At 32.9% G+C, this 27334-nt stretch overlaps 2 protein-coding genes and 1 pseudogene across 3 annotated transcripts; all 3 read right to left on the reverse strand.

Annotated features, from left to right (window-relative positions):
- Nucleotides 1–268: 268 nt before the first annotated feature.
- On the reverse strand, nt 269–16867 carry LOC139498399 (uncharacterized). Of its 2 annotated transcripts, XM_071286785.1 has the most exons (6): nt 16327–16865; nt 14646–14720; nt 14249–14320; nt 11938–12018; nt 10874–10933; nt 269–402 (listed from the first exon to the last, which is right to left on the reverse strand). In XM_071286785.1, the coding sequence occupies exons 1-6, from the start codon at nt 16694–16696 to the stop codon at nt 392–394; spliced, it is 669 nt and encodes a 222-aa protein (XP_071142886.1). In that variant the 5' UTR covers nt 16697–16865; the 3' UTR covers nt 269–391. The 2 variants fall into 2 exon arrangements, with proteins under 2 accessions (XP_071142886.1, XP_071142885.1); XM_071286784.1 differs by lacking the exon at nt 269–402 and having other exon boundaries at nt 10786–10933; nt 16327–16867.
- On the reverse strand, nt 1806–3798 carry LOC139499258 (uncharacterized). Its single transcript, XM_071287932.1, has one exon. The coding sequence runs from the start codon at nt 3720–3722 to the stop codon at nt 1806–1808; it is 1917 nt and encodes a 638-aa protein (XP_071144033.1). The 5' UTR covers nt 3723–3798.
- Nucleotides 16868–18756: 1889 nt separating the features above from the next.
- LOC139499259 (perlucin-like) lies at nt 18757–26507 on the reverse strand (annotated as a pseudogene).
- Nucleotides 26508–27334: the final 827 nt, after the last annotated feature.

A 27334-nucleotide genomic window follows, 5' to 3' on the forward strand; every position in this document is an offset into this window, starting at 1 on the left:
ACCAGACAGTTGCCCAGCATTAAATAGAGCTGCCAAATAGTCCTTCACTTTTGGGGAGAATCTCACAGCCTTTTTTCTTTTCTTCAAAGCATAACCATGCTGTTCTTTGATATTTGTTTTTGTTTGATCTTGCAATTGTTCCAAACCAACAGAAGAAATCAAAGGTTGATTAAATCTAATATCTTGGCATTTGGCCGACCAAAGCCTTTTGGAAGTATCTATGATACTATCTTGCTTTTCATCATCAACAACATGTTTACCAACAGACAGGTGTTTCAATAATTGGTCTTCTTTCTTGAACTCCAGTATGCAATTTGGATCAAAACATGGAAAACTTGCATTATACCTGAATGATTTGATGGAAGCTGGTTTAGTTTCTGGTATTTTGGAATCACCAAATGTCTGTAAAAAATAATTATAAAAAGGTTATCCTCTTGAGACTTATCAATTGGAGTTAAAAAAAATCCTGAAAAGAAATGATTAATCAGCTGAGTACAAGATATGGTTCCTTTTAAATTCAAAATTAAATTCCTAAAGAACAATGAAGAATAACTAATCTCAGAATTCAAATCTAGAAGAAAATTTCAACAAGTGACCAAACAAGACATTAATTTACAAATGGCATACCGCATGAGCAATGAGTAGTTGTTCTGCCAGTAGTCAGTAAACAAAGTGCTGATTAATGTCCGCTGACACATTAGCTTTATTTGTCAAAATATTTACGAATTTTAGATTCTCATAATAATGATATTATTTTACCTCAATAGGCAATTTAGGTGTTTTTATTTTTTATATTTACTTCAGCGTCACTGATGATTATTTTTTAAACGAAATGCACTACTGGGTTTACAATTTTAATCCTGGCATCTATGATGAATTTATTTGGTTGTAATCTCATTGACTCATATATCCAATATCTGCCCTACATCATGTATGTCTTTGAACAGAAATGCTTTTTAAATAAAATTTTGAAAAGGCTTAAGCTTAGTTAAGTTTTAGGCTATCTATAATGTGTTAGGAGAACATTCTACTTGATGATTGTTTGTGAATTCTATGAAGTAGCCCTATTGTTTTAGTCTTTGGAGGTTTTGTTTCTAGATCTGTTAATTGGTACCTTTTTTTTAAAGGATTACAGACATGACAGAAATAAATAAATTCTTACCAAAAGAGGGACGAAAGATACCAAAGGGACAGTCAAACTCATAAATCTAAAACAAACTGACAACGCCATGGCTAAAAATGAAAAAGACAAACAGAAAAACAATAGTACACATGACACAACATAGAAAACTAAAGAATAAACAACACGAACCCCACCAAAAACTAGGGGTGATCTCAGGTGCTCCGGAAGGGTAAGCAGATCCTGCTCCACATGCGGCACCCGTCGTGTTGCTTATGTGATTACAAATCCGGTAAATAGTCTAATTCGGTAGGTCAAATTCATGAAAGGGAAGGGGATTGTAGTTACGACGTGAGGAACATATCCGATATCATTTGTGAAATGGTTATTCCATAACGGTCAACCAACTCGTGATGGCGTCCGTAAAATTTACGAAGGGATGATTTCAACTTCACCATTTGGAACTCTTGATTTAATAGCTTCCTTGTGAGCAGTAACCCTCTATCAAGAAAATCATGATAGGAAATGCAAGCACGGGAATATCGTATCAATTGAGAGATATATACCCCGTATGCAGGTGCTGCTGGAATGTTGCTACTTAGAAATGGAAAGTTCACAATTGGAAAGCTGAAATCATCTCTTTTGTCGTAAAGTTTTGTCTTCAACCGACCCTCATTGTCAATTTCTAGATGTAAGTCAAATTAGAATCAAATAAAGTTAACATGTTGGAAATTCTGGCCATGTCTGTTGCTTTGACAAGTTCCCCTCCAATGCCATATGCCTTGTAAACTCTCATGCCTTCATCATCAAACTTGAAATTGTTGAACTGCGTAATTTGGAAATTCTTTATCGTGCCACATAATAAAGGTTGTGTTTCACATGATACATTTACCACTGAAATATAAGTGTTTTTTATACCGCCATGGCTTTCAAGTGCTTCCTTCATCTGTTTACCATTGGTTATGTCATTCCCTTCATTTATATAGTTCAACATGTGAAGTCTACAAGTGCCTGTTCTTGAGTCACAGAGATCTTTGCCAGATTGTGCTTCACTGAAATCATACTGTTTTACATCTAATGACAATTCATTACGAAACTTCCAAAGGTATCCCATCAGTGGCAAGGCATGATAACATCCAGCATTATCAGATCTTATATAAGCATGTTTTAGGTGTGGATTAATTGATTTTAGTATTTTGAATGCACTGCTGAAAATTTGTGACACAATATGCCATCCTTGCTTCTGCTCCTCAACAATGTGTACCATTGAGTATATATCAAAGTTCTTATCATCATCATTTTCATCTTCCTCAGCTTGTGGCCTACAAACAAGAGCACAAATCATGTGCCAGCTGATGCCCTGCTTCCCGAACCATTCACTCTGAGTTTCACGGAAAGTTTGTGGTATGTACTTCATGGCCCAATCAGCAATAATCAATACTTCATGAGACTGTAAGTTTCGTAGAATATCTCTTTTGCATGAATCTTGATTTACAGTTCTAATAGAATGATCCCTCCAAGCCCAAATTTTTTCTGTAGAAATTAAGATGTCATGTTCAAGTTCTTCTTTCTCTTGAATTTCTATGTTTGAAAAATTTGATGTCATAACATTTTGGATTTCATCTTTAATTTGGTACATTCTATCGCAAGGTTGACATATATTGCTGTGGGTATGTTCACAGCCTTTTTCTGATAATGCAAAGTGCATGCAATGTTGACTGCAATCACTTTCTGTAGACAAATGACTTCTAAATTCATTCTTGAGATGTATTTTCAATGTGTCTAAACTTTGAATAAGATCAGATACTTTACTTGATTGCAGGCCTTTTGTACCAAGATTTGAAACAACTTTCTTTAAAGTATCAATACTTTCCATACCATCACTTATGTAGTTGTCAAGGCCATGCAGGGATTTGAGTTGAGAGGCGGCGCAAGCTTTAATGATCTTATACTGAGTTGCTCTACATGGAGGAAGTATGGAGTTGTCCTTGCAATAGTTGTTGTATGCTGTTATAAGGCGAGATGCAATCATTGTTCTTATTACCTTTGGTACCTTTACAGTCAAACCTGAGGATAATTTAAGGTGTCTTGATCCAAATCCGACTACTTGGAGATAACATGGAGCAGAAATAAATTCAATGAAATGATGAATTTTCTGTTTTGAAAGGCGAAGGCGTGTGATCTTTGGTGGAGTAACATACTGTCCTGTTCCATGAGTTGATGCATATTTCCGAGCTGCATCAATTTTGTAAATAGTCAACCCTTCTATAAAACTTAAAAGTTCAGATTTAGAATATTTCTCCACTATCAGAGACAAAATCTGGACTTTAGTTGTGTAATCTTCAGCCTTCCTGTAAGCAGATATGATTGTGTCTGTAACTGCATCTTTTTGTTTGGTTTCAGCAGTCTTCAATTTCATGCTTTGGTACACTTGAGTCAGCAATTCTATACCTTGAGCTGGAGCAATGCATTCACATACAATTTCACATGCTAACCTTGCTTGACGTATATAATACATTTTTGTAGAGTACTGTAGGTCTTCTAGATTTAATGATGCTTGCGATTTGAGAGGTAGATATTGCCCATGAGACATCATTTCCATTGCCCAGTTAAATGTATCTTTCTGTGACCTTTCATCTTTGGAACAATTAGAAGCAACTGTTGTTTGAGATGAAAACATATCAGGTTCTGAAAATATCAAAAATAAAATACATGACAATTTGAAGGATAACAGAATCAGAGAGCTTACACAACAACATCTGAGGTATACAGATGGGTGCGGTCCTAACCTTGACAACAGTTAACTTAGAGTTAACTTGTTGACTGCTTTTTAAGTTAACTTGAGAATTTTTAAGCAGACAAGCAAGTTAACTTCGTCTACGGTGGACCAGACCTACGGTCCGCCTTTTTATGACTGCTGCAGACCTATCGACGGGTCTGTTCCAGACCAGACCTGTGGACAAGTCTGCTTTTGACCAGTCCTGAGGACAGGTCTGCCCAAGACCAGACCTGTGGACAGGTCTGCTCCTGACCAGACCTGTGGACAGGTCTGCTTCTGACCAGACCTGTGGACAAGTCTGCTATTGATCAGACCTGGGGACATGTCTGCTTATGAAATGTTATCGTTTTTGCGACTTTTCATATCAGACTTGAGCTTTATTAAAATATGTATAAACAACATTCGCATATTGTTCTTCCCAAGAAGGCCTCTGATAGCAAATTTCTTTACTCGCTATACTCTACTAGACATTATTAATAACAACACAATTCTTCCTTTTTTTATTTTTATATATTCTTATAAACAATAGTCAATTACATAGAGCTAGCATATTATTTTAATTAGAAGGCGGATAGAAATTAGGGTTATCCAACGCATCGGAACAACATTCGTATATCATGGGATATCAACATCTCTGTCGACGTTACTTCGTTCCCCGTTTTTTACCTGTCCCTTCATAATTTTTACTTTACGCATTTATACATGCATGGATAGTTCATCATGTTCATTGTTATTCTACTTTTTTGGATTGGATTTACTATTCTTTTTCCGCAGAATATTCTAACGAAAATTGTACAGTTGTACAGTGTCCGGATATGTACGATGTGGTAAAACTACCAACAATCTCGTCAAATTCGTCAGATTTGTCGAGAGATTTGTGCACATGAATGAAATAGTTGTCACTTGACGTTTAACTATAAACAAAATCAATCAACCGACATAATAGATTAACAGTATACTATTACCAGAAGAGAACCTCAAATACATTGTTTATTAAAAATCACAAATGAATTCAGACATGTCAGTGTTGGTACATGTACTTGGATGATGCGGCCTAATAGTTTCTTTTTACACACCCTAGTGACTGTTCAATATTATGAATACAGAGATGAAACGCTGATATTCTCAATGTATGCGGGAAAAAAATTGCATTAATTGTTTTCCTTATTGCTTACATTTGCCGTCCTACTAACATGTTCACAGGAGAAGACATAATAAGGCGCCATCCCAACAACGGTCATTTATTTTATACATTGAATCCAGACATCAAAAATATGGCTGATTTACTATGCGAAAATATATAGATTTTAAAATTAAAGTGCACATTCGAGGTCAGTTTTTGGTCGATGCAGTCAAATAATTTTGTTGTATAAGTCAGCATGAGGTATCAATTCTACTGAAATTTTGTTACGTATCAATAAAAGGAGGACATGCTGACATCCAAAATTAATGCGAACAAAAATTTGTTGTTATCATATTGCAATATTACTTTCCATTGTATTATACATTGAATCCTGGCATAAAAAATATGGCTTTTTACTATGCAGGTATACATGGTATATAGATTTACAAATTAAAGTGCACATATGGTCAGTTTTGGTCAATGCGGTCAAATCATTTTGTTGTACAAGTCAGCATGAGGTATCAAAACTACTGACATTTTGTTACGTATCAATATTTTGAATAAAAGGAGGACATGCTGGCACCCTAAATTTATGCGAACAAAAATTTTTTGTTCATGTTGTTATTGTATTGCAATATAGCTGTCCATTGTATTATTCATTGAATCCTGACATAAAAAAAATATGGCTGATTTACTATGCTGGTATATAGATTTACAAATTAGAGTGCACATATGGTCAGTTTTGGTCTTGGTCAATGCGGTCAAATTATTTCATTGTACAAGTGAGCATGAGGTATCAAAACTATTGAAATTTTGTTACGTATCAATATTTTGAATATAAGGAGGACATGCTGGTACCCTAAATTTATGCGAAACAAAAATTTGTTGTTATCAGCTGGTTATTTCTTGCAATATTACAATCCATTGTATTATACATTGAATCCTGACATAAAGAATATGGCTGAATTACTATGCGGGTATATATGGTATATAGATTTACAAATTTAAATGCACATATGGTCAGTTTTGGTGGAAGCGCTCAAAATATTTTGTTTTACAAGTCAGCATGAGGTATCAAAACACTGTAATTTTGATACGTATCAATATTTTGAATAAAAGGAGGACATTCTAGCACCCTAAATGTATGCGAACACAAATTTGTTGTTATTGTATTGCAATATTACTGTCCATTGTATTGTTCATTGAATCCTAACACAAAAAATATGGCTGATTTACTATACAGGTATATAACTTTACAAATTAAAGTGTACATATGGTCAGTTTTAGTTGATGCGGTCAAATAATTTTCTTGTACAAGTCAGCATGGTCAGCATGAGGTATCAAAACTAATGAAATTTTGTTACGTATCAATATTTTGAATTAAAGGAGGACATGCTGGCACCCTAAATTTATGCGAACACAAATTTGTTGTTATTGTATTGCAATATTGCTGTCCATTGTATTATAAATTGAATCCTGAAATATCAAATATGGCTGATTTACTATGCGGGTATATAGATTTACAAATTAAAGTGCACATATGGTCATTTTAAGTTGATGCGGTCAAATAATTTTGCCGGACAAGTCAACATGAGGTATCAAAACTACTGTAATTTTGTTACGTATTAAAATTTTGAATAAAAGGAGGACATGAAGGCACCCTAAATTTATGCAAGCAAAAATTTGAAAAAAATTGCTGATTTAGTATGGTGGTATATAGATTTATGAATAAAAGTGCTCACATGGTCAGTTTTGGTCAACACGGTCAAATAATTTTGTTGCACAAGTCAGCAAGAGGTATCAAAACTACTGAAATTTTGTTACGTATCAATATTTTGAATAAAAGGAGGACATATGCTGGCACCCTAAATTTATGCAAACAAAAAATTGTTGTTATTGTATAGCAATATTGCTGTCCATTGTAATATACAATGAATCCTGACATAACAAATATGGCTGATTTACTATGCTGGTATATAGATTTACAAATTAAAGTGCACATATGGTCAGTTTTAGTTGATGCAGTCAAAAAATTTTGTTGTACAAGTCAATATGAGGTATCAAAACTACTGAAATTTTGTTACATATCAAAATTTTGAATAAAAGGAGGACATGCTGGCTTCCTAAATTTATGCGAACAAAAATTTGAAAAAATATGGCTGATTTACTATTCGGGTATATAGATTTATAAAAAAAAAATGCACACATGGTCATTTTTGTTCAACACGGTCAAATAATTTTGTTGCACAAGTCAACAAGAGGTATCAAAACTATTGAAATTTTGTTACGTATCAATATTTTGATTAAAAGGAGGACATATGCTGGCACCCTAAATTTATGCAAACAAAAAATTGTTGTTATTGTATAGCAATATTGCTGTCCATTGTAATATACATTGAATCCTGACATAACAAATATGGCTGATTTACTATGCTGGTATATAGATTTACAAATTAAAGTGCACATATGGTCAGTTTTAGTTGATGCAGTCAAATAATTTTGTTGTACAAGTCAGTATGAGGTATCAAAACTACTGAAATTTTGTTACGTATCAAAATTTTGAATAAAAGGAGGACATGCTGGTACCCTTAATTTATGCGAACAAAAATTTGAAAAAATATGGCTGATTTACTATGCAGGTATATAGATTTATAAATAAAAGTGCACACATGGTCAGTTTTGGTCAACGCGGTCAAATAATTTTGTTGTACAAGTCAGCATGAAGTATCAAAACGTAACCACATTTTTTTATGCATCAATATTTTGAATAAAAGGAGAAAATGCTGGCACCCTAAATTTATGCGAACAAAAATTTGCAGTCATGTGTTAAAATGATGCTTTCCTCTAAAATACGTCCTTTCATAGATATACATATAAAGAAAGTGCAAATATGGTTGAATTTGATAGGTATTGGAATATATATTCAGTGCCCTTTATCATTGTAACCAAGGTCGTTTTTTTAATTTATAGATTGGCAGATCACAGATAAATTTGTGTTTCAAGCAACATTTTATGCGAACTTTATTATAGGATTAAACACATTTTTTCTAGAGGTTATTGATGTGTAAACCGGGGCGGTTAACTCACAAACTGAATAAAAGTCCGAAGGACTTTTATGTCAAGTTTGTGAGTTAGAGACCCGGTTTACACATCAATAACCTCTAGAAAAAATGTGTTTAATCCTTATAATTCTTCAGCCAAACATACGCGATTATTAGTTTACATTATAACTTTGATGGCTACTATATGTACCATCAGATGCAAACTGTCATGTCGTAACTAAGGAGTACGCCGCCATCTTGACTTTCTAAAAAACTTTTAAATGTTCGATAAATGCAAAAGAGTCTAAAATGAACTAGCACCTACCTCAAAAACTTGATTTTTATTAGATACTTTCCGAATTTGAAGCGTAATAATAACGAAATAATCTTCCGTCTGAAAGTTTTCAACCGTATGACGTCGTGTTTTGCCATGACGTAAATTCGCCAATTCATTCGTGAAATTTCCCGGAATTTTATTTAAATTTCATTTTTTATACATTTTCGAAGCTTTAGTGCATTTACTTTTTTTCTTTTTTTGGATTATATATGCATAAGAATAGAAACAACTGTCATGCCAATTGTTTAATAATCTCAACTTGCTGAAAATCTCAGTATCCCTGCAAGAATGTGTATCGCGCATGAATAGACTACAAAAGTAGTTTCGGAAACATGGTTTATCGAAGTGTAAACCAAGAGAAAAATTCTTCTTGACCAATCCAATTCAAGTATTTATAGATATGCAAATGATATAAGAATTATTTTCAAATATTTGTATTAAATCCTGTTTATATAACGGAAGTATTAGTTTTACTTTATTTTCGATGTTTATACTACGAAACAAAGATATTAAAAAATATTTTTAAAAAATCGATGTAGAGCGGTCCTGGTTACAAGTTAACTTAGTGTTGAGCAGACCAGTCAAAAGTTAACTTGGGAACAAGTCTGGTTTCGGTCGGATTTGTCAAAGCAAAAGTTAACTTATGTTAACTTTGTGGCAGGACTGGTCTCGAAGTTAACTTATGTTAACTTTATGGTAGGACTGGTTTCGAAGTTAACTTATGTTAACTTTACGGCAGGACTGGTTCGAAGTTAACTTATATCAATAGCGGACCTGTTTCGAAGTTAACTTTTTGGCAGACATAAAAACAGTCCTAGGACCAAGTCCGCTTTTCAAGTTTACTAGATTTTGGTCCTAGGACTGGTCAAAGCAGTCCTAAATTTGGTCACAGGTTCACTTTGACCAGTCCAAATGACTGGTTATCAAGTTAACTTGCTGTACAGGTTAGGACTGCACCCATCTGTAGGGGCAGTAATTTTGATCACATTGGGACCAATTCATCTCATCATGAGTAACTCACATACCAAGAATCTGGCAAAATTTTGAAAGCATTAAGAAAAAAGGTCTGTATAACTGTGACTTTCAAAAATTTATCAAGGTCCAAAGCCTGAAATTACAGCAAAAATTAGCCAAGCTGAACAAAACTTAAACTTGATCTGTAACTCATCTTGGTTAACTCACATACCAAAAATCAGCCCAAAATCTGAAGGGGTTAAGATAAAAAAAAATCTGTATAATGGTTTGTTGCAGAATGAATATGACGAATTACGGAATTACGGAAAAGGGTAAAACTATCTGGCACAGACAACTTCATTGTTGTGCCATAAAAAATATGAATTAGATATTTACCATACATGTTTTGTCCGAATTCAAAATGCATGGTTTAATTGAGCATATTAAAGAACCCCAAGAATTCATTTTTTTATGACATCAAACAAAGATTAATTTTTGACCCTTTTGACATCAATGTGGACTAATTTTATAAAAGTACCATAAGTTAAAAATCTAAATACAGTAAGATTCTGCATATCAAAGAACCCAAATAATTCACGTTTTAATGAAATCAAACAAAATTTAATTTTGGACTCATTTGACCTGGTATAACTAAGCTAAAATATCAAAGCCATGTATTCAATTTTTGTTGGAATCAAACAAGTTTTAATTTTTAATCCTGGTTTGGACCAACTAGAAAATTAGGCCCATAATCAGAAATCTAAATAAGCACTTTGGCATATCAAATAACCCAAATAAATCAAGGTTTGATGAAATCAAACAAAGTTTAATTTTCGATCCTTTGGCTGGACCTCACTGCAGACCAATTTAAAACCGAGCCCAAAATCCAAAAACTTATTACATGTTTAGATTCAGGTTAGTCATGTTTATAGAAAGAACTCCAAAAATTCAAGAATAAAACATAATATAAATTGGACAGGAAATAAACCATTTATGCAAGGTATTAGAACGGAAGTCTTGTTTTGGACAAAATGCTTATTAGGACCCCCTTTTAGGCCCTTAATTCCTAAACTGTTGGGCCCATAATTCCAAAAATCAATTGCAACCTTACCATTGGTAGTTTCAAACGTTGTGTTTAAATTTAAGAAATCATTTATTCACCTAAACTAAAGTTATTGTCCAGAAATTAAGTGTCTTTGGACAAGGACAAAGTTATACCAATACACAACATTTTTAAAGTTGTATAAAAAATATTCAATTAGATTTACATGTATCACAATAAAGATCCCCAAAAGTATTCCCTATTAAATTTGTAATAAGAATGTTGGTATATGTAATTACAGGTAGAAAAAAATAACAGTCGCATTCTTTGAGATATAATCAATTGAAAACTTGTCGAGAAATGACTTTCTCTAAAGTTTTCATGCAGGCTTTGCAAAAATTACAAGAGTTTTGTGAGAATTTCAAATATGCCTTTTACTATACATATGTATATGCAGGTGAGATAATAATTGTTTACCTGAATCCACACACATTGCTAATTCTAGGCCTTCTTCATATATGCTATCAGACACCAGCTCTGTAAAAAAAATTATAGTAAATTATAATGCAATAATAGCAAATCATGCTCGAACTGTAAAGGAAGACATGGTCACAATATAATAGTTTGTCTCTTGACACTCACACTACATCTTCGTATTTATATAAAGCAGAAACAGCCTTAAAATCCTCAGATAAAACTGTCTTTATATTGTTGCTGGTACATGTAGTATTTATTTCCCACTCAAATATATTTCTTGTATCAAGTGTATTACACTTAATCTTTTTTATAATGATATGAAAATATATTAGAAATTAAACTGACAACATTGTTAATGTTGTGAGGTGCCTTATTGCACCTTATGAAGTAACACATGTATTATTTACATATAATACAAACAAAACACTGATTTCTTGTTTAATTTTAGATTTTAGTTTCTTTTTATATATATTTGGAGTCAAAGTCAAATGAAATATCAAATTAACTAAATGGTTAGTTTTCATTATGAAACATGTGTACATGTATTTTTTTTCTCAAGAAATTCTATAATTTGTCGAAATGTAGTAGATATCTACTTTCTTTAATTGTTTAATTGATTGCCTCTAATAAACTATTTTGCCCATATAATTTCAGTGTATAGTGAACTCAGTGTGACCTTTTTCATAAAAATATGTGAAACTAGTACATGTTGTTGTTTAAGGACCAGCTGAAGCATGCCTAAGGTTGCAGGATTTTCTTATTGTCTGTTTTTTTTATTGGGTTATTGACTCTTTGACACATTCCCCATTTCCATTCTCCATTTATTTATGTATTATGATGTATACAGATTGCATAGTAATGATATTATGCTTACAAGGCTATATACATTCATTGAAATCATAGTACAAAAAGAAGTTCCTCATTATATGTTTTTTTACCAACATTTAGTTTTTACTGCAATTTGACACCAGGAATCAATTTTGAATAAAATTCTGAACCTTACCCTTAATGTTTGTTGTTATATAATTTTCCTTTATTGTTATTTTTCACAAAAACTATTGTACCTGTATTTATACTTTCTGTATTGATAGCTTCTGAATCTATGGACATAGCTACTTGATTTATGTCATTCATAGTTGCCATTTCTGAAAAAGAAACAAAATTAATAATATACTGATGTCAGAATGTGTCTACAGATATGAAATATAACCTTCCCATATACATTAAGTCAATGGAGCATGAACTGATAAGTTAGTTGATGATTTGGTATTTCAAAAACTATTTGATTTGATATGTTTCTAATCTTTAATAGCAATACAACATTATTTGTAGACAAGAATTTAGTTAATTACTGAATCATTTGTTTTCTTGTTGATCTTGTATTGCTTATAATTTATTCCTGTACATACATGTAGTTACTGCATACATGTAGCTTAACTCTATCAAATGTATTGTTTTTGGCTAAAAGCAAAAAAGTTTGCCAAAATTGTAATCTAAGGGCAATAACTCCTACATTAAAGAAGTTATCTGAAAACTTTTTAACAAATGAAGTAAAAGATATCACTTTAGGAATTTCAATGCAAATTTAAACAAAATTCATGGGAGAAATTTATTGCCTACTTATAACATGTATGCTACAGTGATGTAAAAATAAACAATTGTCAACTAATCAATCTGAAGTTTAACATGATACTTTGAACATATGTCATTTATGTGTTAGATCAGGGACGTATGCATGGTATATAGAAGTATAAAAGTCCTTGGTTAGGCCACACCAATTTAATTTCTTGTTCTTCAGATTTTTGGACTCCAAAATTTGGGGCGAGCAAGCGATTTGAAAATTTTAATAAAAAAATATTTAATTTGCAAATTTTTGAGGCGAAGCTTGAAAAGTAGAGGCGAACGATTATAATTTTTTTTTGTAAACATAAAATAGAAGGTTTTGACAATATTAAAACTTGATTTATCACTTGTACTTTGACATTTCTTTAATTTCTGAAGTATTGTTTCCCTATTCAACAAGAAATAATTAAATCTGGTCTATGTATGACAATGAGACAATTCTCCATCCAAGTCATATTCAGTTTGGGGGCAACCCTTAATGTTATAAATTTATCCCTTTTACATGTTTTATGAGAGATCAATATAAGTTATAATCTATTTGTTTGTACAAAAGGGCTCATATTTTCTCAAAGAACTATATATCTATCTGGTATTAAATGGTCAAAACATGTCCAAGAATTTTTGTATTATTCCTGGACTTTAACCATGTTAACACATTTACTTTAACAGTTTAATAATTATTCAAAATAAGTGGACCCCTCTTTTAGAAAAAGTTGTTTAAAATATGATGTAACTCTCCTCTTTTTGAGTACAAAATTCTAAGTTTTCAAAGGTTTTGCAGTGGCGGATCCAGAACTTTTCCTAAGGGGGGCCCTCGATCTGACTGACCTAAGAGGGGGCCCGCTCCAGTCATGCTTCAATGGTTCCCAATATAATCAACCAAATTTTTCCCACGAAAAGGGGGGCCCAGGCCACCCTGGATCCGCCTATGTTTTGTATATAAGAACTAAACAAATCCTTGGTCATGTTGGTATTTCTATTTTCTTTTTTCTACATCAGTAAAATGACCCCTTGTCTGAGGGTGGGTTGTTCTCAACCTGATAATAGCAAACACAGGTCAAAGTACGGCTTTTTACACAGACCAAACAGCAAGCTAAAAAGGACCCCAAAATTATTAGCGTACACAATTCGAACAGGAAAACCAACGATCTAATTCATATATCCGAACGGGAAAATACCAATGAACAACATCAACAAACGATGCTGAACAGGCCCCTGAATCAATCAGGACAGGTGCATAAACATGCAGTGGCTATGGATAGTTTTGTTTCGCCAGCATACAATATAATTGCAGTTGAAGGCAAATCCTTCAGAAGTTCTTTGTACTTTATTCTAACAACGAATGTTTGTTGATAGGGAATATAATTAAGGGGGAAAGAAACCATTTTTTTGTTCTTAAAAGGTATTTCTGCTGTTCTAAATTTATATCGGAGCACTCCCGCTTTGGATAAATAGGTTTCATGCTAAAACAAATATTCTCACAGATATTTACACAGTATGGTGGGGTGCTTTTATGTTTAAAATCGTTATATACAGGTTAGACTGTGATTTTAAAAACAGATGTTGATATCTTTTTAGAATATTTACAAAAAAAAACGGTGCGGGAAATGGACATGATTACATTTCCTGATGCGAGAAGCGGGAATATAAAAAAAATAAAAAAATTCTGTCTTGAAAAAAATAGGTGCAGGCGGGTCCGTCGAACAAGGAATCAAATTGGTGTGGCCTTAGATTAATTATTTTTTTAATTACCACTCAAGTTTTCATCTGTAACAATTCCTGCTTCTTCCCTCTCTGTAGAATTGTCTAGAAAGCAACATATTTCTAAAATAAAAATTACAATTATTGTTAATTTAATTAATTCACAGTAATTAATGTTAATTTGTCTTCATCTTGAGAATATGTCAGTCTAACAGGATAACCAGGTTTTTTTTCAGGCTTATTGTCAGAAAAGAGGATAAGTAGTTATTATTCTGTTTAACCACAGTTTATTTGTGTTTTTCTAGATTCAACTTTTAATAAATTTTTTTTATTTATTAATTCTTTAACATGCTGCTACAAATTCTCCAAATGATAATAAAATCTTAATTGTAGTCCATTTAGCAGTCTCTATCCATTGTTACATCTTTAATCAATATCATTTATGTACCTCTAAGTTCTCCTTTCAAATCTGTGGCAATTTGTACCTCATCTTTATGCTTTTCAATGCACCTCCTACATATACCTGTCGATAAAAATACATGTACAGTTCAATGTAACAAATGTATGCCTATTTTTAGGAAATTAATAGACATTGGATACATGTAAATTTTCAGTATCAAAATTTATATGCATGAACATGTGTGTGCTTTTACTAGCAAATTCTGTTATCAATTTTTCTTTGGGATAGAATATGAAATGCATGAAGAAATTAAAGAAAAATATGTTGTAAAGTCATGAATTCAAAGTTGTTCTGTTGTACAGCTAGATGTACATTTGTACATTTATAGGTCTTGCATTGTAATGTGGATGCAATTATTGATCAATTGACAAGGATTGAAATTAAATCAATTCATGAGTATTCATCTTGGTTACTGTATAAAATATATATGCAGCAGAATTTAAACTAAAAAATTGCCAATATAAACAGAAAGTTGTGATGTACAAAAGCAATAAATTGAACATACATGTTCATGTATAACATTGTAAATTAATGCTCCTTCAATTTGAAAGCTACCACAATGCTATTTTTTCAATAAACATGATATATACATGATATATACATGTAGAAGTTGTAGAGTTGTCTTATTGACACCCATACCACATTGTATATGACTATATCATTTGTTGATCCGTGGACTGTAAAATTGCCATTATTGAGGTCAAAACTCTTAATTTGGCATAAAAATTAGAAAGATCATATTAAAGGCAACATGTGTACTTAGTTTCAATTTATTGAACTTCAACTTAATAAAAAACTAAGTCAACCAAAAACTTTAACCTGAAGTACATGAAGTACAGACAGACAGATGACGAACGGACAGATATTAATGAATGGAGGCACAGACCAGAAAAACATAATGCCCATAAATAGGGCATAATAAAGGAGACATTTATCTAAATTTTGAGTTTTCATAAGATGGAGACATTTTTTTTTTGAATATATAATTTTCATTTATTACTTGAAAATTTATTTTCATAAGATGAAGCTCGAGCCATATTTAAAAAGATTTGATACAGAAGTTAAAATTCATTTATAATAAAATATTTGAATTCATGCATAATGTGACAGCGTTAATATTATGTGGTATGATTGCCAATGAGACAACTATTCACAAGAGACCAAAATGACACAGAAACTAACAATTAGAGACAACGATATGGCCTTCAACAATGAGCAAAGCCCATACTGCATAGTCAACTATAAAGGCCTGGAAATGACAATGAAAACTCAGGGTCTTATTTATATTAAAGAATGTTAGCGGGATCCACACTTTCTCCCTAACCTTGGACAGTGGTAGGGTATTTGTACCTGTAATATTCCAACAACAAAAGGACACGTCTTGATACAATATGAGTATGATACATATCTGAATACAATGGAATAAGTTTGTTCATATTTTTTGTAATAAAAGTAGCAATTGGAATCATAGGGAAAAGACCCATTGCAAATATGAAGCAAGGCAAATGAGCCCAATACCCCAAAATATTCCCCCCTTTTTTTACGATAAATGTAGTGTTTTTTTCCTTTTATATATATCATATATTTATATATGCATTTCTAGATGATGAGATCTTTTTTTTGTGGTGTCATTTTCCTTTTCTCTTCATTAATTTCGAAATAATCTTACCAGAACCAACTGAAACATTCAAGTTAAACTTGACCCAGATCTCTCTGCTTTGGATAAAGTTCACTCCCTTTGCCACTTTTGAAGATTTTGAAAGGTCATGCAGTGGATGGCAACATGTCCTTTTCTTTCTTGTCCACTGCAAACCAAGCTCTTGTCTATGTTTAAGGCAAATATGTTTTGAAAAGTTTGAGAGTCTTAGGCCCAAACTGGCACGATTGAGGATTAACAATGATTCTGGTATTGTTATGTCTGTACCACATTTAAAAAATCTGAAATGATTGGTGGTATCTTTCCTGCATTTTCTTAAAATAAATAGGTTGTCTGTGTCACAGCTCTCATCAAAAATACAACTTTCTCCTTTCTCAGCCATTATCCATCCTTGAAACTATGTCCTTCTGCTCATTTGTTTATTTCCCTCCTTCTAATGTAAACAGTAAATCTACCTTGTGTTTGGAGAGTAGTACAAAGGGAAGTAATCGAAGGTATAAATTTTTCAGATTTTTTATTTTTATTCAAAAAGTTTAAAAATAATTTGCAACGGAAATCCAGTTCAGGAATTTTATTTTATAGTGAAACATAACATTTGACCAAATATTGTTTCATTTTGAGTGACTTTTGAGGATTTATGGACATTTGAAGTGCAGGCTACAATCAAATTTGTGAAAAAAAAACTTTTTTTCAATAGAAATACTAAAAAAATTGAAAGGCGAAATAAGATTCGACTTGCAGTTAATTTTAGTTTAAAATCTTAATTTTAAGGCATAACAAAAAGATTTGACATGTAATACTTGGAACAATTCAATATTTTTTTTTTTAAATGTCCATTTTCATCAAGATTTCAAGCAAATTTGGTACCAAAATAGAATTACCCTGTATTTACTGTATTTGACCTATATTGTCATTTTTCAACCATGGGTGTATTAGATGTACTTAATACTTTGTCAGGAAACCAAAATCAGCTGAAAACTCCACCACCCCTTTCATAATTTTTTTTGGATTTTGCATGGTTTTCTGGTAGACACCCATTTAATACTAAATTACGGCTTATTATTCTTAAAATCGTTTTGCATACGATTCACAAAACATATAAATATAAGGGAAATTTAAGTTATTTCGGAACATTTTATAGCTGACATTGCAGTATGGGCTTGCACAGTGTTGAAGGCCGTACACTTATCTTTAGTTGTTACATGTAGTTTTTGTGACATTTGGTCTCTTGCGGTGAGTTGTCTCATAGGCAATCATACCACCTTTTCTTTTGTACCCACTTAATTTAACAGCTTTCGTAGCATTATTCAAAACACAAAGAAGATCATTCAATTTAATATTTTTAACTTGTAAAGACAATCATGTTAGGCTACCTATAAAGAAAAATATATTGTAAATGTATGTAGAGTAAATTTTCTTCCAATTACAATGAAATAATTACTTGTCATTTAAACCAGACATTTGAAATCTGTCAATATTTATTAAAAACTCAGAAAAAAAATAAAAAACGAGTTTGTTATTACTTGATGTTAAAAGAGGGACGAAAGATACCAGAGGGTTAGTCAAACTCATAAATCGAAAATTAACGTACAACGCCATGGCTTAAAAAGGAAAAAAGACAAACAAACAAACAACAGTACGCATGACACAACATAGAAAACTAAAGAATAAGCAACACGATCCCGACCAACAATAAGGGGTGATATTAGGTGCTCCGGAAGGGTAAGCAGATCCTGCTCTACTTGTGTCACCCGTCGTGTTAAGTATTTCATAACACGCATGTATTCTCTGCAGCTGTTAATAAACAAATTTAACTCAGAAATATCTTTTTTTAACAATGAGTGGTTAACATAGTACTACCAATAACTCCTAAATCAACATTTATTTGGTTACTGAAATTTAGTTTTTGCTATATCTGTTCATTTTTTATCCAACGATCGGACTTTCCATACTGCAAGAGATAAAAACAAAAGTTTATAACTAAATCAAACAAATACAAAATTCAATACAAAAATACTGGCGACTACATATTCATTCTAATTTTCTAATGTCACCAGTTGTCTTTTGACGAAAACCAGGTGTATCATATTTTGGTCCTCAGTACTTCGTACTGTTTTACAATGTTATAATTTGTTAATCAAGGGTCAATTTTTGTCACTATTTTGCTAACGAAACGCCCATCTGCCGTACACAGTAATAGTTCTAGAATCTTTAGTAATTATTAAACTTTTTAGAAAATAGTACAACTAGTATTACAATCATAAATTTGAATCGTTAATGAGGCAAAACAATTATGAGCCTCATAAGACCATTTGTCGCTCACCTTGGTATATGTGCATATTAAAGAAAGAACACAGATTGATTCATGACAAAATTGTTTTGGTGATGTTTTGATTATTAGATAATGTAATCGGTTCACTATGGTGGCAACTCAATTTTAAATCACCGATTTAAAACATTTTGTTTTAAAAGGAAATCAGCTATAAATTTTCTTATGTTTTTCTCACAAATATATTTGAAATGCTCCGTGCAAGGCGCATCATTCCAGAATGTTTTGTAGCCTCCGCCCGTCAACACACAGTCTTCTCGACCCCCACTATTGGTGGGTTCTCCTGGGTACCAGTTTGAATAATCGAAAGCGACGTTAATTGATGCCCATTCCCATTGTCCCTCAGAAAATTCATCTGTTCCATCCAACCAGAACATTCCTGGACAGCCAAAAATATTAAAACATGTAGACATTCTGATCATTATTTTATTTAAATTTAATTTGTTTTTATACAGTACCATGAGAACGTATTCACAACTAAGTAATTTTTATTGAATAATAGAATGCGAGATGCAAGTTGGGTAATTTTTTTTTGTGAGAACAGATTCAAGTTTAAGATATATCATTAATCATTGTATCACGGATTGTTTGTATTTATGTAACGCAAAAGCAGTCTTTACTAAAGCCTGCTTCACACCTTACCGGATAGCACGAACGGACGTCTAACGGATGAAAATAAAAGTTGTCAGTTGACGAAACTGTTATCCGTTTGGAGTCCGTTGTTGTACTGACCGAATAGAAGGCATAACGGACACACACCGGATATGTAACGTACGAGAAACGGAAACGTACTGGACAGAACGGATGTCACACGTACATCCAACGTCCGTTTTATCCGTTAAACGTCCGGTAGAAATCCGTTTCTCATTCGTTCAACATCCGTTTTATCCATCAAACGTCCGGTAGGAGTTCGTTGGTGAATTTATGTTTCAGACCTCCAATGGATGTATAAGAGACTAGTAACGGATACAAAAACGGAAACCAAACGGACGAGTACCGTACAAAACGGACGCCTACTGAAAGTTCAACGAACATTTCATCCGTTGGACGTCAAAATTTTGAACATGCTTAAAAATTTCAACCGGACAGAATTGACGTCGACGGATAAAACGTATGCTAAACGGACATGTAACGGATATGAACGGACGTCTAACGGATAAGAACGGACGTCTTACGGACATAAACATCTCGAAAACAAATTATCCGATAGCCATTCGTTTGTTTAAATTACTAAGTAATAACAAGTTTCTTTGCCGTGCAAGTACACGAATTATGTTTGTTTTTTGTGTATGTGTCAGTAATCTCTATGAACTAAAATTTATTTTAGATCTAAACATAATGTATTTGGTTTTCAAAAGGAAATGTGTATGATATTAAGTTTGATAATAACTTGTCCAGAAAACATAATTTCATAATTGAAAGAAATTGAAATATTGGTGTAATGCATAGTGCAAAGTTTCCAACCTCCAAGTTTAGACATTTCAGACCATATGAATGTATTTTCTTCATCTGTCTCTATGACAGCAAGTTCTGCGTGATGTGCCTGGCAAGAAGCCTGTAAAAAGATGAAAGTATTGATGACAATAAAATTAGTTATACTATTCAATTGATTAATCATGATAATAGTTATCAAAGGTACCAGGATTATAAATTTTAGTACGCCAGACGCGCGTTTCGTCTACATAAGACTCATCAGTGACGCTCATATCAAAATATTTATAAAGCCAAACAAGTAAAAGTTGAAGAGCATTGAGGATCCAAAATTCCAAAAAATTGAGCCAAATACGGCTAAGGTAATCTATGCCTGATACAAGAAAATCCTTAGTTTTTCGAAAAATTCAAAGTTTTGTAAACAGGAAATTTATAAAAATGACCACATTAATGATATTCATGTCAACACCGAAGTGTTGACTACTGGGCTGGTGATACCCTGAGGATATACTTATTTGATATTGACCACCGATGCCATGGTAATATAGTATCGGTATTAAATTTGAATATACAAGCATTTTGGCCTCTGGGGAGACTGAAGAGGCGGAATCAGACCCAATGCTTATTTTGTACAGCAAATTAACAAATGCAGTATCTATAATTCCGTCTTAAGTTCATTATAAAAAATAACATACTGAAGATGTATCCCATTTTTTTTTGTATTATCGCTGAAGTAATAACATGATGTACTATGATGATTCCAACCGATTGGACATTGACAAATACCATTCTTGAAACACGCTGGAAAATATAATTATTGTTATGAAATGTTTTAGTTGTAAATAACAGTTAAATATGTTAAAAGAGAATACATTTTTACTGTTTTTATCATACTACTGACCAATAACTGTTGTTAAAGAATGTATTTAACTTGTTATATGACACATGCATAAAATTAATGTTTATTTCACATCAAAACTTTTTGAGGCAATAATTTCCGTTAAAGCAGAGATTGAGCTCGCGTCGGTCCAACAAACACTTTCATAATGTTTGAAGATTCCCTTGAAAGTTGCGATCTGTTTTAGATTATACGACTACATACAACGTTTTACCTAGGTGTAACTTACACTATCATCGCCCTTTGGAACTTATCTTCAATTTCTGATATTACGACTATTGTTGATAAAAGACAACGCAATTACAACACAGGTTTTGTGACAATCGCATGAACCGCAATAAACAAAATCAATATCGTTCCTGTTTTACACTTTATGACATTTTATAAAAGTTGCTCTGTCTTTAATTTTCACTGTTGTGTGTTGTGTTCTATTATTTGTCGGTTTGTCTATTTCTTTTTAAGCCTTGGCATTGTCAGTCCAAATTTTATCTATGAGTTTGACTGTCCCTCGTGTATCTTTTGCCCCTCTTTTATCTGTATTTTAAAAACATTTGTTCACACCAATTGTTAGCCAAACTGGGTCAACTTCCGATTAGTAAATTACATAATAAATATAACGTGTGTGATACAATGTTGTTTTTCATTCCAACATATAACTGTACACATAGTTGTTAAACCTGAAGATCATATCACATTATATTCTACAGATAAAATAAATTGATATAGATTTGATTTAATAATTCTATAATAAGTGCATATTTTTGTCTGACACTACCGTTCAAAACTTTATATCTTCATAATTTGATTACTTACAGCCTCTATTATTACTATTATTCGTAAAAGAAAACAGTATAAGTTTAATTTTTAATTATATGTCACTTACATCAGACATTACAAATTTTACGGGAATCTTCAAACATTTTGAAAGTGTTTGTCGGACCGACACGAGCTGACACAAACAGTAATATTTCCATCTAGAATTTGATTGTGCCGATACAAATATGAAGTATATTTTTTTGATTGAATGATATCACCATGAACATTGTATTATAATGTTGAACAATGGCGACAAAAGCAGATTTAGATTATCTTATAGGTTTGGAATTTTGGATCGTCAATGCTCTTCAACTTTGTATTTGTTTGGGTTATAACTATTTTGATATGAGCGTCACTGATGAGTCTTATGTAGACGAAACGCGCGTCTGGCGTACTAAATTATAATCCTTGTACCTTTGATAACTATTTACACCACTGGGTCGATGCCTCTGCTGGTGGACGTTTCGTCCCCGAGGGTATCACCAGCCCAGTAGTCAGCACTTCGGTGTTGACATGAATATCAATTATGTGGTCATTTTTATAAATTTCCTGTTTACAAAACTTTTGAATTTTTCGAAAAACTAAGGATTTTCTTATCCCAGGCATAGATTACCTTAGCCGTATTTGGCACAACTTATTTGGAATTTTGGATCGTCAATGCTCTTCAACTTTGTATTTGTTTGGGTTATAACTATTTTGATATGAGCGTCACTGATGAGTCTTATGTAGACGAAACGCGCGTCTGGCGTACTAAATTATAATCCTGGTACCTTTGATAACTATTTACACCACTGGGTCGATGCCTCTGCTGGTGGACGTTTCGTCCCCGAGGGTATCACCAGCCCAGTAGTCAGCACTTCGGTGTTGACATGAATATCAATTATGTTGTCATTTTTATAAATTTCCTGTTTACAAAACTTTTGAATTTTTCGAAAAACTAAGGATTTTCTTATCCCAGGCATAGATTACCTTAGCCGTATTTGGCACAACTTATTTGGAATTTTGGATCGTCAATGCTCTTCAACTTTGTATTTGTTTGGGTTATAACTATTTTGATATGAGCGTCACTGATGAGTCTTATGTAGACGAAACGCGCGTCTGGCGTACTAAATTATAATCCTGGTACCTTTGATAACTATTTACACCACTGGGTCGATGCCTCTGCTGGTGGACGTTTCGTCCCCGAGGGTATCACCAGCCCAGTAGTCAGCACTTCGGTGTTGACATGAATATCAATTATGTGGTCATTTTTATAAATTTCCTGTTTACAAAACTTTTGAATTTTTCGAAAAACTAAGGATTTTCTTATCCCAGGCATAGATTACCTTAGCCGTATTTGGCACAACTTATTTGGAATTTTGGATCGTCAATGCTCTTCAACTTTGTATTTGTTTGGGTTATAACTATTTTGATATGAGCGTCACTGATGAGTCTTATGTAGACGAAACGCGCGTCTGGCGTACTAAATTATAATCCTGGTACCTTTGATAACTATTTACACCACTGGGTCGATGCCTCTGCTGGTGGACGTTTCGTCCCCGAGGGTATCACCAGCCCAGTAGTCAGCACTTCGGTGTTGACATGAATATCAATTATGTGGTCATTTTTATAAATTTCCTGTTTACAAAACTTTTGAATTTTTCGAAAAACTAAGGATTTTCTTATCCCAGGCATAGATTACCTTAGCCGTATTTGGCACAACTTATTTGGAATTTTGGATCGTCAATGCTCTTCAACTTTGTATTTGTTTGGGTTATAACTATTTTGATATGAGCGTCACTGATGAGTCTTATGTAGACGAAACGCGCGTCTGGCGTACTAAATTATAATCCTGGTACCTTTGATAACTATTTACACCACTGGGTCGATGCCTCTGCTGGTGGACGTTTCGTCCCCGAGGGTATCACCAGCCCAGTAGTCAGCACTTCGGTGTTGACATGAATATCAATTATGTTGTCATTTTTATAAATTTCCTGTTTACAAAACTTTTGAATTTTTCGAAAAACTAAGGATTTTCTTATCCCAGGCATAGATTACCTTAGCCGTATTTGGCACAACTTATTTGGAATTTTGGATCGTCAATGCTCTTCAACTTTGTATTTGTTTGGGTTATAACTATTTTGATATGAGCGTCACTGATGAGTCTTATGTAGACGAAACGCGCGTCTGGCGTACTAAATTATAATCCTGGTACCTTTGATAACTATTTACACCACTGGGTCGATGCCTCTGCTGGTGGACGTTTCGTCCCCGAGGGTATCACCAGCCCAGTAGTCAGCACTTCGGTGTTGACATGAATATCAATTATGTGGTCATTTTTATAAATTTCCTGTTTACAAAACTTTTGAATTTTTCGAAAAACTAAGGATTTTCTTATCCCAGGCATAGATTACCTTAGCCGTATTTGGCACAACTTATTTGGAATTTTGGATCGTCAATGCTCTTCAACTTTGTATTTGTTTGGGTTATAACTATTTTGATATGAGCGTCACTGATGAGTCTTATGTAGACGAAACGCGCGTCTGGCGTACTAAATTATAATCCTGGTACCTTTGATAACTATTTACACCACTGGGTCGATGCCTCTGCTGGTGGACGTTTCGTCCCCGAGGGTATCACCAGCCCAGTAGTCAGCACTTCGGTGTTGACATGAATATCAATTATGTGGTCATTTTTATAAATTTCCTGTTTACAAAACTTTTGAATTTTTCGAAAAACTAAGGATTTTCTTATCCCAGGCATAGATTACCTTAGCCGTATTTGGCACAACTTATTTGGAATTTTGGATCGTCAATGCTCTTCAACTTTGTATTTGTTTGGGTTATAACTAATTTGATATGAGCGTCACTGATGAGTCTTATGTAGACGAAACGCGCGTCTGGCGTACTAAATTATAATCCTGGTACCTTTGATAACTATTTACACCACTGGGTCGATGCCTCTGCTGGTGGACGTTTCGTCCCCGAGGGTATCACCAGCCCAGTAGTCAGCACTTCGGTGTTGACATGAATATCAATTATGTGGTCATTTTTATAAATTTCCTGTTTACAAAACTTTTGAATTTTTCGAAAAACTAAGGATTTTCTTATCCCAGGCATAGATTACCTTAGCCGTATTTGGCACAACTGATTTGGAATTTTGGATCGTCAATGCTCTTCAACTTTGTATTTGTTTGGGTTATAACTATTTTGATATGAGCGTCACTGATGAGTCTTATGTAGACGAAACGCGCGTCTGGCGTACTAAATTATAATCCTGGTACCTTTGATAACTATTATGATGGGAATAGATACTAAGGTAACTAATCTCTCAGCTAGGATGGACTCCGTTGAGAAAAACTAAATTCATCTAACTTGTGCAGTTAAATTCAAGATAAGATTTAAATTTGACATGCGTAGCACTAAAAAATCATTGTACGAAAAACAAACCATGGAAATCTTATGGCTCAAACATCAACTTCCTTTTTGTAAGCGCTTACTTGTTTTTTGTTTTGTTTTTAGTTTACTTTATGCGTTGCAGGAGCTTCTTGAATAAGATGCTTTTGTTTTGTTTTAAGTAATATGATTTCCTGATGCTCTTGAGGTAAATACTATGAAGTGTGTATTCACTGTTATTGCATGTTTGAGAGATAAACATAAAAAACATGGGAAGATTGGGAAATGTAAATTTCATGAACAATAGAAAAAAAATAGGTCAAAAGAATGAATCAGTAAATTTTACTAAAACGCAAATATCTCACGTTGTTGTAAGTATTAATCTGTATAGATAATCGGGTTTTCTACACATTGATATCGTATAATATCAGCCGCGATGTGAACCTTATTAGCGAGTGAGCGTAGCGAACGAGCTAAAAAGTTTCACATTGTGTCGAGCGGCTGATATTTCACGATATCTATACGTAGAAAACCCGATTATCTGTTTATCGTACTATTAATTTTCTTTTTTCCTCTCCCAAAGACAGTTTTACGATTGACGAAAGCAAGCTTGACGTCTCCTCTCGCATTGTGACGTCGCTGATAACTTCTCCTCTTGCACTGTGACGTCGCTGATAATGCCTGGTCTCGTTTTGAAGTCTTGATACGAGAATAACTGAGCGACAGAGCAGGGTGATATAGGCTTAGGAAAGGACGATATTTTCATTTATACGGTTGCCATTGTGGTACAGTATCACTTATTGTACAGCAAAAATGATGCATTTTTGATATAGCTTGAAATTAATGCAGACAATGTAAAAGAGGTCAGACATTTTTGAGTAACATAAGGCTTTACTTATATAGCATATATAGTACGTTATTGGACATTGTCTACATACATTTATCAAATCTGAAGTTATTGTTCTACTATAAGTTAATATTTTTACACATGCATAATAAGAGTCAGTATAAGGTATATTGTTTTTTTTATAAAGTTAATAACGTCCTTTCTAGTGCTTGTAATCCTTATATACTATCAACTTTTTAATCCACTTTTAAAAGAAATTATACCAACCTTTGAATGATTAAGTATGATAATGAAAAAAATCATTACTGAATACAATTACGACTTAAAATATCATATTTAATATATAAATGCATAAAATAAATATATAAAATCAATAGTGCTCACTGTCAAAATTATACATAATCTACGAACGATTTTATTTATTCTGATATTAGTTTATAAAAAAAATTTATTGACATACATACCAAGTAAACATATCAAAATGATATACAGCATGTTTTTTTTTACACAATGCCATCGAATATGTTATCCTGATGCGTGCTTCTTAACCATGTTAACATTTTACATGTCTTATCATGATTATGTAGGCACGTTCAAATAAAACGTCGACTGATAGCAAAAGTTAGAGATAATGTTGGTTTAAAGATAATTGACACATATATATGTATTTGTACGTCGTTAACATTTCAAATAGTATGAATTTTACCGGCAGATTGCTATCAATAACGTTTAGTCTGAAATGTTTTTAAATAATAATTTATAACATTGTATAATATGTGAAAACTGCACATATCACAACATTTTGTTAGTTTACCCTCTTTATTATATTACCTTATTTGATAACTAAAGGGGTTAATGATTGTGCTGTTTTCTATGACAAGGTAAACAGATTTGCTTGATATATTTCCGTGTATTTGTGGTCTTCATTTATTTTGTTTTAAAAATCTATACCAGTCGCGTCACTCACTGTACATAATACTTTAATTATGTTCGTTATGCCATTGTTTCTGCCGATTTAGTAATGGATTGGCCAAATTATAGAATGAGCAGAGAAAAAAAAATTATTTGGTGTAAAAGAATAAAGATATTCAACATACATTCAGTTTATTCCAACAAATAAAGTGTTAATAATTGTGTCAAATTATTGATAATTTATCTAACTGGTGTAATTCTGATCATCGCAATTGCAGTAACGGTGATCTAAATATGGCGGGGCCAACACAGGTTTTTGACAAATGCGTTAACAACTATCGTTCTTTAACATAAAACACCATTTGCATAAGTTTACAATTGATCTTTTCCATAATTAAGCAGAACAATCAGAT

This window comes from Mytilus edulis, chromosome 12, assembly GCF_963676685.1.
Source record: "Mytilus edulis chromosome 12, xbMytEdul2.2, whole genome shotgun sequence".
NCBI classification, from domain to species: Eukaryota; Metazoa; Mollusca; class Bivalvia; order Mytilida; family Mytilidae; genus Mytilus; species Mytilus edulis.

Bases quoted from the DNA above. Each gene is read 5' to 3' on its own strand.
- LOC139498399 (XM_071286784.1), bottom strand. From the start codon at position 16,696: ATGGCTGAGAAAGGAGAAAGTTGTATTTTTGATGAGAGCTGTGACACA. The intron at 14,321-14,645 runs GTACATAAATGA...TTTTTATTTTAG, and splicing joins TTTGAAAGGAGAACTTAGAG to AAATATGTTGCTTTCTAGAC. The intron at 10,934-11,937 runs GTACAATAGTTT...TTTTTTTTACAG, and splicing joins TACAGAAAGTATAAATACAG to AGCTGGTGTCTGATAGCATA.
- LOC139499258 (XM_071287932.1), bottom strand. From the start codon at position 3,722: ATGGAAATGATGTCTCATGGGCAATATCTACCTCTCAAATCGCAAGCA.